Here is a 19,290-nt window from a genome sequence, read left to right as displayed (position 1 = left end):
CAAAGGCTCAACTTGCCTATATAGGTGGGCCGGTCCTGTATAGGGAGAATCCCCTCATTATTTATTTTAATAGAACATCAGAACTAAACCCACTTTGTTATTTGCAATTAGACCCCCCTAACTTCTCAAAATCTCATTCTACCCTTAGATTATTTCAATTCCCCACCTCTTTTACCACTACATATATATCGTTCTATTTTCTACCTATTTTATTTTTAATAAATTTATTTTTTAATAAATTTATTTTTTAATAAATTCATTTTTAATTAAAAAAATTAAATTCATTTTTTTTACAATAATCAACTACAATTTTTTCAAAAACATTTTTTCTTTATTCACTAAAGTTATTATCAACTAAAAATTACAGTAATCAACTACAAATAATATTATCAACTAAAATTTTTTATTAGATAATCGACTATATTTTATTAGAAAATCAACTATAATTTTAACATACACACAATTGAAAACAACTATTTACTATAACAAAAATGACTATAGAAAGATAATCGAAATCAACTACAAAAATCATCGAAATCAACTACAAAATCACCGAAACCAACTACAAATTATCGAAAAACAACTACGAATTCGCCATCTTGTACTATGCGCGACTAAACCCGTGGATAAGGATCTCCGTTGATTACTCTTAAAAGAGCCGCCGCCAAACCCTAGCAAAATTCCACTATCTAACATAGAACGAACCACCGCCGCGTCATCGATGCCGCTCGCACCGTTTCCATCTTGCACTGTGCGGGATCGATGACAAACCCTAGTAACAACCGTGGTCTACCCTAGCATGCAAAAACAACCTCCTCCTCGCCGATATCGATACTCTAACCGTCAAACCCTAGCCGTCGTGTCTCTCGCTGTAGAAGAAAGGGGGAAGAGAGAGAACTATAGAGAGAGCGAGAACCACGAACCCTAGCCATCGTGTCTCTCGTTGTAGAAGAAGGGGGCAGAGAGAGCAAGACGCTGCCGAAAAACCACCATTGTGGAAGGGAAAAGAGAGAGAGAGAGAGAGATAGAGAGAGAGAGAGAGAGAGAGAGAGAGAGAGAGAGAGAGAGAGAGAGAGAGAGAGAGAGAGAGAGAGAGAGAGAGAGAGAGAGAGAGAGAGAGAGAGAATAAGAAGAGATCTGTAAAATCACGATGCATTTTGATGTAGAGTTTTTGGTGGAGTAAAAGGGGCATAATGGGTATATCACTATAATTTGGATTTATGATTAATATGAATTGTAAATTACGAGGACCCCGCGGAGGTATAACCAAATAACTTACACACCCATGTTGGATCAGTAATTTTAAATACCCCCCTCAACTATTGATCCATCTAATAGTTACACTCTTATGGAGCTATTGTTGGGAATCAGGCACGTGTACGCAGCGGAAAATAATTTTTTTACATGAAATAAACAATTTAATTCACATAATCACATGCTCGATTCGTATTAAACAATTAATTGCGTACCTTAGCGCTTCCAGCGATAATTAAAAAACAACAACGCGCGTATAATTAATTCGATGATAAATCACATAGCATGCTCGCAGTAAATCATGAATTTCATAGAAACGATTACATATAGCAATTCAAGAAAAACATACTGCGAATACAAACATATAGTTTAATGTAATTAACTTAATACCTAATTAAAATCAGATCCGAAAAATACCTCTTGAAGCGTGAGGCAAGCAATCGGATCGAAGCAAACTGCCACGGAAATCAATCCGTACAGTTGGGAGCACCGGCGGCGACCAACGCGCGGGCAGGGGCGGCGCGTGTGGATCACGCGCTATCTTCGGGCGGCGCTGAAGGCGCGTGCGGCGTCTGCTCGGCGGATGCTTCTCGACGATTGGACTCCGTGGTCTTCCTCCTCTCGGATTTCACCTCGTATACCGAAATCTACTAACTACGTGGCACTAGACACGCAAAGTCAGAATAAACGGAAGAAAATTCTTAGAGAATTGTGAAGTTAGTGGGAGTGTTGAATCAAGAAAGGTAAAACTTGAGGAAATTAGGGTGGATATTTTACCATCTTATTTCCCTCAAGATAAATTTACTCTTCAACCTACACAACAGGTTGAAACAAATGATTTGCCACTCCATTCACCACTCCATGAAGATGTCATCATTGGCAATACTGTAGAACCACCACAACCGGTAGCTTTGAGGAAATCTCAAAGGGAAAGGAAATCTGCTATATCCGATGATTATGTGGTGTATCTACAAGAATCTGATTTTGAAATTGGTATTCAAAATGATCCAGCTTCATATTCACAAGCCATGAAAAGTAAAGATTCTAGTAAATGGATTGATGCTATAAATGAAGAGTTGAAATCAATGGACTATAATGGTGTCTGGGATCTTGTTGAATTGCCTAAGAATAGTAAGAAAGTCGGATGTAGATGGGTCTTCAAGACCAAACGTGACTCTAAGGGCAATATTGAATGATTTAAAACTAAACTAGTGGCCAAAGGTTTCACTAAAAAAAAGGCATTGATTATAGAGAGACTTTCTCTCCAGTATCTAAGAAAGACTCTCTTAGAATCGTTATGGCTCTTGTAGCTCATTATGATTTGGAGTTGCACCAAACGGACGTAAAAACCGCTTTTCTGAATGGCGATTTAGTTGAAGATATCTATATGGACCAGGCTGAAGGATTTGCAAAACAAGGAAATGAACACTTGGCTTGTAAATTAAATAAGTACATATATGGACTTAAACAAGCTTCTATACAATGGTATATAAAATTCCATTATACCATTACTTCCTTTGGATTTAAGGAAAATACTGTTGATCAGTGTATATATCTAAAGGTCAGTGGGAGCAAGTTTATCTTTTTAGCTTGTATGTGGGTGATATTTTACTAGCAAGTAGTGATCTTGGTTTACTTCACGAAACCAAGAATTATCTTTCAAAAAATTTGAAGATGGTTGATATGGGTGAGGCAATTTATGTTATTGGGATAGAGATCTTTAGAGATCGATCTCGAGGATTGTTAGGACTGTCTGAGAAAGGATATATATTTATCAATCGAGTTCTTGAAAGATGTAATATGCAGCTTTGTTCAGCCATTAATGCTCTTATCACGAAAGGTGATAAATTAAATGAAAAAGGAGAAAATGAAATTGATTCCATATATAAGCATCAGCAGTTGGAAGTCTAATGTATGCACATAATTGTAATAGACCAGATATTCGTTATGCGGTGGGAGTACTTGATAGATATCAAAGTAATACGGGAATATAAAATTGGAAAGTGATAAGTGTTCGTTTTGCACGATTTTTGCTTATCAAATCTTCGAGTTTTGGTCTTCGTTCGTCCGAGTTTCGGCTTTATTTGTATATATTATTGCGTTTCTTGTTTTATTTCCTTTTTTAGGTTTTGTTAGCTTTCGTTGCCAAGTCGAAGCCATTTGGAAGCGAAACCGATTTTTGAAGCCGAGAAAGTGGTCATTAAGACCCAGATCGCGATCCAGGAAAGCCGGATCGCGATCTGGATGCAAATTCCAGTAGCAAACAATATTCAGACCCAGATCGCGATCCGCACTTCCTGGATCGCGATCTGGGAGGCGGTTCACGTTTTTTTTGAGAAGCCAGATCGCGATCTGACTTTATTGGATCGCGATCTGGCACGATTTTCGAGGGCATATATTTTATAAAGCAAGCTTCTTGAGGAAGCTTTGCAATTTACTATAAATAGAAGCAAGCCCTCATTCTTCGTTCTACTTCGACTTTTTACGGTTTTCGACGGTTCTTCGCGGGAATCATCAACGGGGGTTCCGACTTGGGTTTTTCTTACGCAATTTCTTTACGTTTTGTTCTTCATTTCCTTTGTACATTCTTTTGATACTATGTTTGTTATGAACTAAGAACATTTTCTTCTAGGGTAATGAAGCCTTGTATATATTGATTTCGATCGTTATTTCTGCTATCTAATTGTCGTGTTTTGATTTCGTTTATGTTTTCCTGTATTAAATGCTTCTGATTGTGTTGATCAGCTCTCAGATTGATATTAAATAGGAATGAACTCGAGAGAGGATTTCTTGTTTGACGTTAGGAAAACATAGCTCGGGGTGTGGAAACGGAGACGTGATGCACTTCGGGTAGCCCTTAAGGACTTGACCTTAATGCTCTCTTAATAGCAGGTTCTGAACGGAGACGTCGGACCTGTGGGTAGACTCTAACTACACTGGAGACGGGGGTTAGAGTACATTAGCGTCTGGGTTAACGAATAGGAACGTGATTTTAGATAGCGGATTTATCGATCGTTGTTGATTATACATAGGTGGATTTGGCCCTAGAAGTCCCCTTTAAATCGAAGTCCCCCGCGTTGAGTTTTCGTTACTTTATTTACGTACTTTCCATATTTGCATGTTTACGATCTTGCATGCTTATAAATTAGGGTTTATCACCAATCCACTTATTTACGATCGGCTAGATAATATAACGATAATATAATTACACTACTCAGCATTTGAATCTACAAGGTCCCTGTGGATCGATATCCGGAACCACTGTTCTGCAAAATGCGATACCGTACACTTGCGGTAATTTATACGTGAGGAAAACGCGTATCAAGTTTTTGGCGCCGTTGCCGGGGACCAATTTGATTTTATCTTTGTTGATAGTGTTACCAATTATCTGATTATTACTTTAGCCATTTACTTGTTTTATTTTCGATTTTTACCTTGATTTTAACCACTCACTTTGTTTATGCCCAGGCGTCGAAATTTGGAAATCATACCTTACGATCCCGAGATTGAAAGAACATTACGTAGACTAAGGGCCACGCGCAACCAACAAAGTGAACCAATGGCCGAAGATCAAGGAAATCCAGAGCACCTGGCTTTTGAGTACGATCGAGAGCCAGGACGAGATCACGAGCAGCCAAGACCGAACCTGCCACCCGAGCGAACAATGCGAGAGTACCGAACTCCAGCTGTGAATGAGAACTATTCGGGAATCAGGAAACCGACGATAGCCGCAAACAACTTCGAGCTGAAAACGGGACTAATCAACATGGTCATGGCGAACCAATTCTCCGGAGCAGCTACTGCAGATCCAAATCTCCATCTTGCCAATTTCTTGGAGATTTGTGACACGATCAAAGTAAACGGTGTTTCTGATGATGCCATCCGGTTGAAGCTATTCTCATTTTCTGTCAGAGATAAAGCGAAGAGTTGGCTTCTGAGTCTTAATCCAGGATCACTCACCTGTTGGGAAGAATTATCACAAGCCTTTCTGGCACGATTCTTTCCACCCTCGAAGACCGCACAACTACGAAGAGATGTAGGCAACTTCAGACAGATGAGCCAAGAGCCGATGCACGAGGCTTGGGAGAGATTCAAGGACTTATTACGACAATGCCCTCAACACGGATTCAACCCGTGGGATCAAATGGAGTTATTCTACAATGGGCTCGACCAACCTGCCCGATCTCTAGTCGATGCTGCCGCAGGTGGATCATTGCAAAACAAGACTCCCACAGACGCTCGAGACATTGTCGAGCGAATGTGTGAGAATGCTTACCATTGGCCGTCCGAACGAAGTGGTATACAAAAGGTGGCCGGAGTCCACCAACTCGATCCTTTAGCCGCAGTTTCAGCACAATTAGCGACCCTATCAAATCAGGTCGCCCAATTATCAGTTCGAGGGCCACAAACCGAACGAGTAGCAGCAGCAAGTACTTCGCAATCCACAAACGACGATTGGGAGCAGGCACACTTTATGAACCACCGATTCAACAATTTTCGGGGAACCAACAATCAAAACCAAAACCCTACTCATTACCACCCGGGAATTCGGAATCACGAGAACTTCTCCTACGCCAATCCGAAGAATGCTCTACAACCACCTCCCGATTTCAACCATCAAAGAGAGCAACGAGGGCCAACGTATGACGAGCGTCTTCACCGACAAGAACAGGAAATGGAGGGCCTGAAATCAACAATGAAGAACATGGAGAAGCAAATAGGGCAAATAGCCCAATCCATGTCCACAATGGCCAAGGGTGGATTTCCGAGCAATACCGAAGTCAATCCAAAGGAAAGCTGTCAAGCCATAACCACCCGAAGTGGTTTGCAAATGACCGATCCTCCTTATCCGACAGACGAATCACCAAAGCCAGCTGTACAACCGACCCCGGTCGAGCCGGAAATCACCATTTCAGGGAGTAGTACAAAAGAGGCTAGTAAGCCCAATAACATTTCTTTTCCTGATAATCCCCCTCTTTTGGTAACTCCTATTCCTTTTCCAGAAAGACAGAAGAAGAAGAAGTTCAAGGATCAATTGAAGAAGTTCATTGAAAAGATCAAGCAGATTCGAATCAACATCCCTTTTGCAGAAGCCTTGGAGGTAATGCCAAACTACACCAAGTTCATGAGGGAAGTCCTATCCAAGAAAATTCGAATCGAAGAAGACACACCAGTGACACTCACGGCAACTTGCAGTGCCATTCTTCAGTCGAATCTACCACCAAAAATGAAAGATCCAGGGAGTTACACTATTCCTTGTATTATTGGCAATTCTACTTTCGATAAAGCTTTATGTGATTTAGGGGCAAGTATTAATTTGATGCCTATGTCTGTGTTTCTAAAACTGGGCTTAGGAAATTTGAACCGCACTCGCATGACTTTACAGCTAGCTGATCGTTCATTGAAATATCCCGATGGGATTGTAGAAGATGTGCTAGTTAAAGTAGATAAATTCATTTTGCCTGTTGATTTTGTGGTACTTGAAATGCCTGAAGATGATGAAGCACCAATCATTTTAGGTCGTCCATTCTTAGCCACTGGTAAGGCGATGATTGATATGGAATTAGGATCTTTAATGCTTAGGGTAAATGGGGAAGAAGTTGTTTTTAATTTGACAAATGCATTTAAACACTCTGAGCATGTTGAGCATTGCAGTAGAATAGACGTGATCGAGGACTGTGTTTCCTCCTTTTTTGATTTGTATGAATTATGTGATTCTGTTGAGCACTGCATTGTTAACTCTATTGATTTGCATTCTGCCTCCCCTGAAACTCCTATTGAAAATGATGTGCTTGATTGTGTGTTGTTTCTTGAGTGTGCCGAGACTTTGGGCGTAGACGAGGTAGGAATCGTCCCCGAGATACCAGTTAGTGTGAATACGGCCCCCGTACTAGAATTGAAGCAATTACCGGATTATCTTTGTTATGCTTTTCTTGGAGCAGACAAGACTTATCCGGTAATTATTTCTTCTAGTTTGAGCGAGGCCGAAACAAACACACTGCTGGAGGTCCTTAGAGAATATAGGTCAGCTATAGGTTGGTCTATTGAGGATATTAAGGGAATTAGCCCGTCTATTGTTCAACACAAAATTCTAATGGAAGACGTCTATAAACCGAGAGTCCAACCTCAGAGGCGGTTAAACCCGTCAATGAAAGAGGTAGTCAAAAAAGAAGTCTTGAAATTGTTAGGCGCTGGTATGATTTATGCAATTTCTGACAGTCCGTGGGTCAGTCCGGTGCAGGTTGTGCCAAAAAGGGGTGGGATGACGGTTATTGTGAATGATAAAAATGAACTTATTCCGTCTAGAACAGTCACTGGGTGGCGTGTATGCTTCGATTACCGATTATTGAATGCAGCCACTAGAAAAGACCATTTCCCCCTTCCCTTTATCGATCAAATGCTAGACAGGCTAGGAGGTTTCGAGTATTACTGTTTTCTTGATGGTTATTCGGGGTACAATCAAATTTCAATCGCCCCGGAAGACCAAGAGAAAACTACTTTTACTTGCCCCTACGGTACTTTTGCATTTCGTAGGATGCCTTTCGGTTTGTGTAATGCGCCTGCTACCTTTCAACGATGTATGATGTCTATATTTCACGATATGGTAGAAGAGTTTCTTGAGGTGTTTATGGATGATTTTTCTGTGTTTGGATCGTCTTTCGATCATTGTGTGCACAATCTAGAACTTGTTTTAAAACGATGTACAGAAACGAACCTTGTTTTAAATTGGGAAAAATGTCATTTTATGGTTCGTGAAGGTATTGTTCTAGGTCACAAGGTCTCGAAAAAGGGTCTTGAGGTGGATAGGGCAAAAATCGAAACGATTGAAAAATTGCCTCCACCGAAGGATGTCAAGGGAGTTAGAAGTTTTTTAGGGCATGCTGGGTTTTACCGTAGATTCATTAAAGATTTTTCGAAAATAGTAAAACCATTATGTCATTTGCTTGAGAAGGAAGCTGCCTTTGATTTTGATTCTGCTTGTTTGCAGGCTTTCACGTTTCTCAAGGAGAAGCTAACCCAATCACCGATTATGATTACTCCCAATTGGGAGGAACCATTCGAGATCATGTGCGATGCGAGCGACTATGCTGTAGGTGCTGTATTGGGACAAAGGAGGGACAAAATCTTCAAAGCCATCTACTATTCGAGTCGTACACTTGACCAGGCACAGAAGAACTATTCAACGACCGAAAAGGAAATGCTTGCAGTCGTTTATGCTGTTGACAAGTTCAGACCGTATATTTTGGGGTCTCAGGTGATCATTTACACCGACCACGCAGCTATTCGATACTTGTTCGCGAAGAAGGACGCCAAGCCCAGACTCATCAGATGGGTACTACTACTCCAGGAGTTCGACTTGGAAATCAGAGACAAAAAAGGGAGCGAGAATGTGGTAGCAGATCATCTTTCCAGACTCATACTAGAAGAAGTTCCAGCTGAAGGAAATATTCAGGAATCCTTCCCAGACGAGCAACTGCTCGCCATTAGTGCTCACACTCCGTGGTATGCTGATGTGGCCAACTTCTTGGCCAGTGGAATCATTCCTGACGATCTATCGTATCACCAAAAGAAAAAATTCCTTCACGACAGTCGTTTCTATCTTTGGGACGAGCCATTGCTTTTCAGAACCGGCCCCGATCGTGTCATCCGAAGATGTGTTCCGGAAACAGAAGTACGTGAGATTCTCACACATTGCCACTCTTCACCCTGTGGCGGGCATCACGGGGAATCTCGCACAGCCGCCAAGGTTCTGCAGTCAGGCTTCTTTTGGCCAACCCTTTTCCGAGATAGTTACGAGTTCGTGAAACGGTGTGATCGATGCCAACGAACAGGGAACCTATCCAACAAAAGCCAAATGCCTTTGAACAACATGCAAGAGGTGGAGCTTTTCGATGTTTGGGGCATAGACTTCATGGGACCATTCCCTTCTTCGAACGGGAAGTTATACATTCTGCTTGCCGTGGACTATGTGTCCAAATGGGTCGAAGCAATTGCCACCACAACCAACGATGCTCGTACGGTCCTCAAATTCTTCCACAAGAACATTTTCTCAAGGTTTGGGACACCCAGGGCGATCATTAGCGATGAAGGATCTCACTTCTGCAACAAACTGCTCACTAATCTCACGAATAAGTTGGGGATCCGACACAAAATTGCGCTAGCCTATCATCCACAGACGAATGGCCTTGCTGAGTTGTCAAACCGAGAAATCAAACAGATTCTGGAAAAGACCGTGAGCACGAACCGAAAAGATTGGGCATTGAAGCTCGATGATGCACTTTGGGCCTATCGAACCGCATTCAAGACACCGATTGGGATGTCTCCGTACAAACTCGTGTATGGAAAAGCGTGCCACCTGCCAGTGGAATTGGAGCACCGAGCTTATTGGGCAGTCAAAAAGCTCAATTTCGATCAAACAGCTGCCGGCGATCGTCGATTGCTTCAACTCAACGAAATGGAGGAGTTCAGAAATGATGCTTACGAGAATGCCAAGATTTACAAAGAAAAGACGAAAAAGTGGCATGACAAAAGAATTACAAAGCGAGAGTTCCGGGCAGGTGACCAAGTCCTGTTATTCAATTCTCGGCTACGACTATTTCCGGGAAAGCTCAAGTCCCGTTGGTCGGGACCATTCGTAGTCCTGAGCGTCACCCCACAAGGTGTAATCGAAATACGAGGACGAGACGGTCCGTCGTTCAAGGTGAATGGGCAACGAGTTAAGCATTACTACCCGAATGGTGCTCCCGAGGAAGTGGAGCGTGTCGCACTAATTTTCTCCCAATAAATCCAAAAGAAGTCGAGCCGTCGACTGTAAAACGGGCGCTAAATGGGAGGCAACCCATTGTTGCTCATATTCTGTCATTTTTTCCTTTTTTTTCTTGCTTTCGTTTTTAATTTTTTAGCTTTTTCGTGCATTTTTATAATTTAGGGTTCAACATCTCTATCTTACCCATTTAAATTTTCGTTTTGGCAGGTTTTAGGTGTCCCGGATCGCGATCCAGGTAAGCCGGATCGCGATCTGGGGTGTTTTTCCAGTAGCAGCGAATTTTGGGCCCGGATCGCGATCCAGGTAAGTCGGATCGCGATCTGGGACGTTTTTCCAGAAGCTGAAATTTTAAGGGCCAGATCGCGATCCAGGTAAGCCGGATCGCGATCTGGGGCCTTTTTCCAGAAGCTGCAGGGTGAGCCTCCAGATCGCGATCCGGGTATTGTGGATCGCGATCTGGGGCCGAAAAACAGTTCAAAAGGCTGATCCCCCTTCATTTTCTTATTTCCCCTTTTTCTAATTCCAAACCCTAACCCCTCCCCAATTTCAAAATCTTCAAATTTCTATCATAAAAGCACATCAATCACACACTTGAACATCACAAATTCACGATTTGCACATTTACTCCAAGAATTTGTGGGTGAATCTTCAAGAAAAGGTAAATTTTCAATCTAATCTTCATTTCTTTCATTTTCTTCAATTCTTTCGAATTTCCCCAAAATTTCATGATTTTTCCCCTTGTTTGTTAATTGTGTATGCTAGTACGTGATTTTGTACTTGGTGTTGGGATTCAAAACATGAATTTGCGGGTGAACCAATGTTTAGATATAGGAATTGCCCTATTGTTCTTAATTTCGAACTAAAGGATAAAATAAAGATTTGAATGACTTGGGTTGATTGTTTAGCTACCTATTGTTAATTGTGGTGGTGGATTCTCACTTGGGTGTTGTGATTGATGTAGGAGGGATAGGTACCGAACAACCGGTGGAAATCAAAAGGCTTACCAAGTTGGGCACGCCAAGTGTTCGACAAAATTCCCGAACCAACTTCCAAAGGCTTTCGACCCTCCGTCTCGCACAAATTCGATCGAAATGACGTCGCCGGCCAAGAAACTCTTAAAGACGGGCGAAACCACCAAAAAAGCCCAACCCAAGGAGAAGGCTCCGGCAAAGGGAAAAGCCGCACCGAAGAAAAAGGCAGCTTCTCGAGGCACGGGAAGCCAAGAGGGCACTTCGAGCGCACCACCACCATCTCAGGTGCCGGAAGAGCAACAAACCCCACGCACGGGAAACGTGCAACTTGAGATGGGATCCCGTGCTAATCAACACACCATCCTTGACCGTGTAGTCCTCGAACCGGGAGATGAGCTTTTGTACGTGAACGTCGAGGCAAAAAGGGAATTCATACGTCGCCACAGCCGACCGTTTGTTCCAGAAAGGGAATTAGATCTCGATGGCATGGAAAAAGATTCGATCTTCGAAAACTTTGATCGTCGACAATGGAAGTACTTGGCCAAACGACCGGAGGACTACAACGAGAATCTAGTGAGGCTCTTCTATGCCAATGCCGGTTTTCACCCGGGGTCGGTGGTCGTTCTTCGAAACCAAGAGGTGCGCTATGACGCTGCTACAATCAACAAGTTTTTCCACCTACCCGAAGTCTCGACCGAGCCGTTTCAACAACTGAAGATGGCAACGACCTATGAGGAGCTGATTCAGACTCTTTGCCCTAGGGGTTCGAAGTGGCAAAAAGGAGAGCACTGGTTCCGTCGGGGGGAACTTTCAAGGGAAGCAAAGGTATGGATGTACTTCGTCAGTAGCAGGCTCATGCCCACAAAGTCGACGGCCAAGACCTATGCCCCACGTCTTACACTGATGTACGCCATTATGAAGAGGACACCTGTGAATGTGGGCGCGATCATACACGCTGAGATCCGACGATGCTTAGGTGATACCTCTCTAGGTCTGATGTTCCCTTCCCTTATCACTACACTGTGTGATCGTGCAGGGGTCCCCACATACGCGGATGACCGGCTCACCAGGTCACCACAGCCTATCTTCCCTTACCACAAGCTCCAGCCAGCGAGTGGACCCCTAGGCGAGGGCGACTCAGACTTACCAGATGCGGGTCCCTCAGGTGTTCATGCGGCTCGACCAGAACAAAGGGCCAGAAGAGGCAGACAAGAAGCAGAACCACAGCTCCCGGAGTATGTCGGCCAATGGATGGATGTTATGGAGGAAAATGTGGGATGGTTCAAGAAAATGATGAAAGCCATGGCTGCAGCGCTTCAGTGCAGGACCGATGACATTGTCGAGCCACGGCCGTTCCCACCACGGCCTCGATATGATGGAGCATCAACCTCCGCCGCCGACGAGCAAGCACAAGCGGCAGCCACTACACTGGTGGCACAGGCCTGGGAGGAGTACGAGCGGGGACGACCGGAAGAGGAGGGAGGAGCCCACGAGGACGATCACGACAACTAGGGGACGTTGTGTTTTCTATCCCTTTTATTTTTTATTCTGCTTTTGAGCATAGGGACTATGCTAGAATTTAAGTTTGAGGGTGGTGTGTGTTGAACCTGTTTGTTTTTAGTTCGTTTGTTTTGGGATGAGTCGTTGGATTGATATTTCGTTTACGATGTATCTTTGCTAGACTTTGTTTTTATTTTATTTTATTTATCTTATTTTGATTTGGTCTTCTACATGCATATCATATAATTTAGTTTCGTTTATGTTTTTTGATTTCTGTTATTGTGTTATGTTTGTCACATGCATTTCATTTAGGATCGAGTGTAATTTGCATTTCCGGGTTCTTTGGAAGCAAAGCAATTAATGAATTAGTAGATGGGCTAGTTGATTTTAAAATTGAAATTGTGGATCACCGGCTAATTATAGATGAACCTTCCGACTGCGTTTTTGCAACTTGTGTGGATAGCCTTTCGAATCCTTTCCGATTAAGCTTGAGCGCATTTTTCTGAGGGGTATAATAGCCTGAGGTTTGGGGGGCAGGTTAGAATTGAATTATGTGTTCACGATTTCGAGTTGTTGGCTAGAAGTTCTATCAATGGTCTTTACGTTTTTATTCGATAAAAAAAAAAAAAAAAAAAAAAAAAAAAAAAAAAAAAAAAAAAACAAAAAAGAAGAAAGTTGTGAGAAAAATCACAATATATTGTTGTTGTCGTATCTTATTGAATAAAAAGACCTACTTATGCCCAACTCGAGTTTTTGAATTTCAGAATCAAAACTTACTTTTCACCCACATTTCTACTCAAAACCCTCGATGATTGTGTTTATTGTTTAATTACGGATTCTTGAGTCTATCTTTCATTTTGGTGTAGAAAAAACTAATTGCGTCGGTAGGAAAGTCGAATACCTTAAAGCCGTGGGCCATTCTGAGATTTTAGGTTATCTAGCTCGTTTTATCTTTCGAATTAATTGCAATGCTTTGACCAATCCGGCAACTTTGTGGGTGTGTTGTCTGAAAACCCTCACGAGACACAACTCGTCCTTTGGGGGTACCCAGGGGTTCAAAGGCTTGTTGCATCGCTAAATGCAATCGTGATTCCCTACGTTAGTGGCCTAGTTTAGTTTGTTGTTTATATTTCATTTTTGTTGTAGTTTCGTTTTGATTTACTCGGGACGAGTAAAGATCTAAGTTTGAGGGTGTGATAAGTGTTCGAAGCAGCAAAGAAGGTTATGAGGTATCTTCAAGGAACAAATGATTACATGGAGATCGGACCAATTAGAGGTTATTGGTTATTCAGACTTCGATTTTGCTGGTTTTTTAGATAGTAGAAAGTCCACATCGGGCTTTGTATTTCTACTAGCTGGTGGAGCAATCTCTTGGAAGAGTTTAAAGAAAAGTATTATTGCTTCTTCTACAATGGAGGCTGAGTTTGTAGCATGTTTTGAGTCCTCGAGTCATGCACTATGTTGCGAAATTTTATCTTAGGGCTTAAGGTTGTTGACTCAATTACTAAGCCTTTGAAGATATATTGTGATAACACCGCAGCCGTTTTCTTCTCTTAGAATGAAAGTATTCAAGTGGATCCAAATACATGGATCTTAAGTACTTGGTTGTTAAAGAAAGAGTCCAGAAACAACAAGTGTCAATAGAGAATTTAAGTACAACTCTCATGGTTGCTGATCCATTAACCAAGGGATTTCCTATAAAGACATATGAAGAACATTTTATTAAAATGGGTCTTTGAGCAATCCATAATTTGATGAGTAGTGATTATGTAATTGACAATTAATTTATTTAATCAAATGTTTCAGTTTTTCCTGTTTCCAATTATGTGTGCACATATTTTATTTGAAATTAATTTAACAGGATTTGTCCTAACAAGACAAAATTAAAGGGGCTATTATGGATTAAAATAGTAAGGGTTATTAGTGGCGTGATACATAGAAGGGAATATGATGAATGAATCATATGACCGCTATGATTCACATTAATAACTCATACTAGTTCTAATATTAAAGTACTACTTTATTTAGCCATTATGGTAATCATCTTAATTTTCTTTTAAAATCGTGATCACGTGTCAAATGTTTTGTATGAAGAACCCACCGAGTCAAATAATTTTTAAACTTGTTTTTCTTAAACGGTTCAATGGGCCAAGTGGGAGAATGTTAGTTTTATTTTTGTTTAATGGCACATTAAGCTTTAAATTAAATTTATTAATTGTGGGTAGTTCAATTATGGAATTAAGACTGATTTTATGGTAATTGATTTGTAACGTGTGATGGCAATAAAAGACCACGATGGATGGGATTTGTCTTCTGCCGTTACAAAAGAATCGTGGCCCTCTTCTCTCGTCTATATGTTGGTTGTAATACCTACATGCAAGTGCACGTATCGTACAAGTAATAAAGTGCATTTTTTAATTCCAAGTATCGATCCACAGGGAATATTTAATTATCTAATCCTAGACGTTAAATTCTACCAATTGTTTTCAAGCCCAGCCTACACAGTCGAAAGAGGATTAATAAACTAAACTAAGATAAAAAAATTAAAACAAATTAAAAATACAAGAGCACGAAAGCAATTAAAAACGAAGATTTAATCAGAGTAAACAAGCCTATGATTTTATTCTCCCCTCTATGTGATTATTATTCCCCCAATTCCTTCAATTATGCAAGCAATTAACTTGGATTATTAACCTGAGATACTAAATTAATCATAACCCGCTTCCGCATGTATTACGATTCTAATACTCTAGATTCAATTACTGTATTTCTACGCAATTCATTCTGGAACATAGCATTAACACAAATCTCAATAATGGCTACCTAAGAGATTAACTATATTTCTATGTTAATACCACAAATGCTCTTCTTCCACAGTTATAATTATTAATCCGATATTCCGATTCATGCAATTAATAATAACATAAAAGCACATAAGTTGATCAAGTTCATGCACTTAATAAAACAAGTAGAAGAAATAATCTGGAATTAAAACTTTTATAAAATCATAGAAAGGGGTTCATAAATCCCACATAGGGTTCCAAATAAAATCCTAGAAATAAGAAAATTAGCTACTCATGATTAAAGCAAAAACGCAAATAAAATAAATCATAAACGATAAATCTTTGCTTGGAGTCTTCGAATTCTTCGTCTTCGTTATTGCTTTGTTGCTCTTGAAATTGCGTAAAAGATGGATCCCCAATTGTGTGCTTGGCTTGGTCTTACATAGGGTGGAAAACTTGGGGAAGAAGGTAGTTTCCTTGTGCAATGAAAATCCCTTTACTGCGCCTCCTCGTGATCTCGGACGGCCGTCCTACATTTTGAACTAAAACTCGGACGGCCGTCCGGGCTTTAAATCTTCAGAATTTTGACCTTTTCACTCTTGGCCCATATTTTCTCCAAAATTGCAGTGTTTATCCCATACTTTTCCAATTCTTCAATTTGTACCTAAAATACAATAAATCAACTTTTTAAGCACCAATTATCATTAAAACACACCAAAAGCTCAAATAAAAAGGTACGATAAAGTGTGAAAATATAAACTTGATACTATAAAATAATCCACAACTCTTCTACTCATTAACAAACACAATTTGATAATTCTCTCAATTACAGAATACTAGTGAGTTGTGATACTAGAGAGATAGAGAGAAGAAGGTGTGCCTACGAATAAGGTTCTCACAAGGAGATTCAGAGAGGGCTTGGCTTGTAGATTGCTATCATCCTCGTTTATCACCTCTATCGGAATCTATGGCGAACGGTATATCGATAATCCCAATTATGTGATTATATTCTTAAGATGAATTTGATTTCAAGATTCTGTTATTAGGGTTCTCCGCATAAAGTTAAATAAAAGTGTTTCACTTGAGTTCGTTCTTCGTCATTGTATGCACGAGGTGGAACCATCTTCTTGTTTTCAGCATGTTTTATTTTTCGTTCGCCAAAAGAATACGGTGGCTGATCGTCTTGCCAATTGGGCATATTCTCACAAATCGATACAAGAATATTTCTCATGACGTTCATTACCCTTCGAGGCTAAGGCAGCTTATAATGGAGACAAGCTGGATGTTCCTAATTTTCGTCCAGTATGAACGAGAGCTACTGTTGGTTTTCATATTTTTGGTTTTTGCATAAATACCCCCACCTAAGGACTATTATGAAATTTTCGGAATTGGTGCAAAGAGGCAGCTGTTTGGGAGTGGCACTTCTGTGTATTTGCATTTTAACCCTCGTCTGGGGGCCTTACAACAAATTTTGAGATTTATAGGGTGTTTGGCTAAGCTTATAAGATCTTCCAGAGTTTATAAGCTCTTCCAAAGTGTTTGGTAAATTAAAAAAAAAAAAATCTTATTTTTTTTTTAAAATAAGCTCTTGGAGAGCAAATAAAATATTTTTAAAAAAGTACCTCTAAGCCAACTTTTTTTAAGGGGAATATGGCCAATATTGACAAGGGACTTAAATGCACATAGCTCCAGACAAAAACCAGTCTTGCAAATAAACTCATCCCCATGTATTTTGTCTAAAATACCATCTATAATATAATTTTTATCAATTCCATCCATTATCCCCCATTTTCAAAATTTTTGTAAAGAAACTTTTTTTGTTCAGAAAATAATTTTTTTTTTTGATTTTTTTTTCCGGCCAGATTCCGGCGTTGACTTTTTTTTTTTTGTTTTTTGAAAACTTTTCTTTGAAATTTTTTTCCGGCCGGTCAATCCGCCTTAGATCGCCGATCTCCGGCGTTGGGTTTTTTTTTCTTTTTTTTTTTTCGTTACTGTGTTAACAACAAAATTATTGTCTGAGATAGTAATATTGAATGCCAAAATAGTAATATTACTAATATTATTGTCCCAAACAGTAATATTATTGCCCAAACAATAATATAACTGTCCCGAACAGTAATATTACTGTCCCGGACACTAATATTATGAATATTATTTTCCCGAATAGCAATATTATTGCATGAGACAGTAATATTACAGTCGGAGACAATAATATTACGCTCGAAGACAGCAAAATTGCAGGGCAAGATGATAAAATTAATTAATACAGTAAAATTACTGCTTCAAACAATTTAAATTACCGTCAGAGACAGTAATATAGCAGGCCAAGACAGTAATTTTAATTAAAATAATTTTTTGAAGGAAACAAAAATTCAAAAAAAAAAAGTCAACGTGGGAGACCGATCAACGGCGGCTCCCAGGCGTTCCCCGGCGATGGCGGTCAAAATTGGAAAAAGAGTCAAAATTAGTTAACTGGTGTAATTGAGCTACATTGGGGTGTAAATCATGAAATTGTAATTGAATTAGGGTTTAAAGGAGTTATGGGTAATTTTGATATATATATAAAAGGGTTTTCCTTATTTGCAAATAAGTTTGAATGATGTGGATTTATTTGGAAGACAAAATATTGGGATGCCCTTTTTTTTAATTAAATGCTCTTGTCTTGGGCCTATTTGCCATTTACCTTTTTTTAAGATCTTATAAAGCGTAAAAGTAGGAAATAAACTCATTATTCAAACACTCTAAAAATTAATCCTAAAAATAAGATGTAACAGCTTATCAACTCTTAAAACATCTTATCAGACTTACGAGCTCATCAACTGGTTAAAATAAGCTTAGCCAAACACCCTCTTAGTCTTTTTAGGCTTTGTAGTGTTTATTTCTTTCTTTATTAGCCCTATTTTTGGGCTTTTTTGTAATACATTGTATATAACTTTACTTGTTCCGTTTTTATTTCTTTTTGTTTATAGAGGTACACTTTTCCTTGTGAGGGCCCACAAGCTTTTTTTTTTTTTTTTTTTGAATAAAGCCCACAAGCTTTTTAACGAGACCCCTTATACTTGCATAAGTATTTAATGGAATAGGAAAAAAAAAACCTCAAAACACTGTAGGAGGTCCCAAAGGAGTGTTTGGGGTCTCCAATTGGATGGCTACGGTTCGAGTTGCCTTAGTCCCAACGTGTACAACCATAATTCCCAATGAATTCAAATTCTTCGTTTGCCAAATCTATTATTAAATTTATTTTGATAACAACTGTCTTAACTGCATGCCGAATCCAATATTTCAAGATAAAATAATTAAAAGAAACACTTTCAATAGTTAATAGATAATAAAATATAATAAAAAAACGTAAAAAGTAATATCTATTAACTTTGATTTAAGTATTGAATCAAACAAAATAAATGATAAAACAAAATATAAAATAAGAAAATATGTGATATAAAAAATAAGATACATCATGTGACCAAAATGGTACAACTATCTCGTCTAATACATTCGTATTATTAACATGAAACTTTGTTATCAAAAGTGGTGTTTTATAGTACATCCATTGACATCGCTTTTAACTCATTTGATACCGTGCAAGTAAAGTAACCTGAACATTTTTCATAGTTCATTGTCAATCAATAATATACATTACTGAAAATTAAATCACCTAAAAATTTAAGAAATAAAATGTAATCTATATAATATATAAAGGGAGAATACACAATTGAAGTTTTGACATCTTCAATTTTGATCCCAAATCTTTTAATCTCTTTTATTTGTGGACTTCTTTCCTTAATTAGTCCTTATTACATTTTATCTTATTTATTATTTAACTTATTTCAAAAAAAAAATGATTTCTTAATTACATTAATGCTAATTATAAAATAAATTTTATATTGATATTTAATAAGGAAATTTCGAATTTCCTTTGATTTAGCCAATCATATCTTTTATTTTTTCTTACAAATTTGAATATCGGCATTTATGTTAATTATATAATAAATGGTTATTTCCTTATTTATACATA

General features: G+C 39.3%; 2 protein-coding genes across 2 annotated transcripts; both read left to right on the top strand.

The window, feature by feature from the left end:
* Positions 1-2,551: 2,551 nt before the first annotated feature.
* LOC105963074 (uncharacterized) lies at positions 2,552-10,039 on the top strand. The gene is made up of 2 exons (XM_088825902.1): positions 2,552-2,739; positions 4,723-10,039. Exons 1-2 carry the CDS (start codon positions 2,552-2,554, stop codon positions 10,037-10,039), a joined length of 5,505 nt encoding a protein of 1,834 aa, XP_088682028.1.
* A 188-nt stretch (positions 10,040-10,227) lies between these two features.
* Positions 10,228-12,675, top strand: LOC105958644 (uncharacterized). The gene is made up of 2 exons (XM_012982661.2): positions 10,228-10,679; positions 10,983-12,675. The coding sequence occupies exon 2, from the start codon at positions 11,113-11,115 to the stop codon at positions 12,502-12,504; it is 1,392 nt and encodes a 463-aa protein (XP_012838115.1). The 5' UTR covers positions 10,228-10,679; positions 10,983-11,112; the 3' UTR covers positions 12,505-12,675.
* Positions 12,676-19,290: the final 6,615 nt, after the last annotated feature.

The sequence above is a fragment of the Erythranthe guttata genome, chromosome 11 (assembly GCF_056151865.1).
Source record: "Erythranthe guttata isolate IM_541 chromosome 11, IM_541, whole genome shotgun sequence".
NCBI lineage: Eukaryota > Viridiplantae > Streptophyta > Magnoliopsida > Lamiales > Phrymaceae > Erythranthe > Erythranthe guttata.
This window is presented reverse-complemented; position numbering and strand designations above follow the sequence as displayed.

Bases quoted from the DNA above. Each gene is read 5' to 3' on its own strand.
- LOC105963074 (XM_088825902.1), top strand. From the start codon at position 2,552: ATGGCTCTTGTAGCTCATTATGATTTGGAGTTGCACCAAACGGACGTA. The intron at 2,740-4,722 runs GTATATAAAATT...GTTTATGCCCAG, and splicing joins AAACAAGCTTCTATACAATG to GCGTCGAAATTTGGAAATCA.
- LOC105958644 (XM_012982661.2), top strand. From the start codon at position 11,113: ATGACGTCGCCGGCCAAGAAACTCTTAAAGACGGGCGAAACCACCAAA.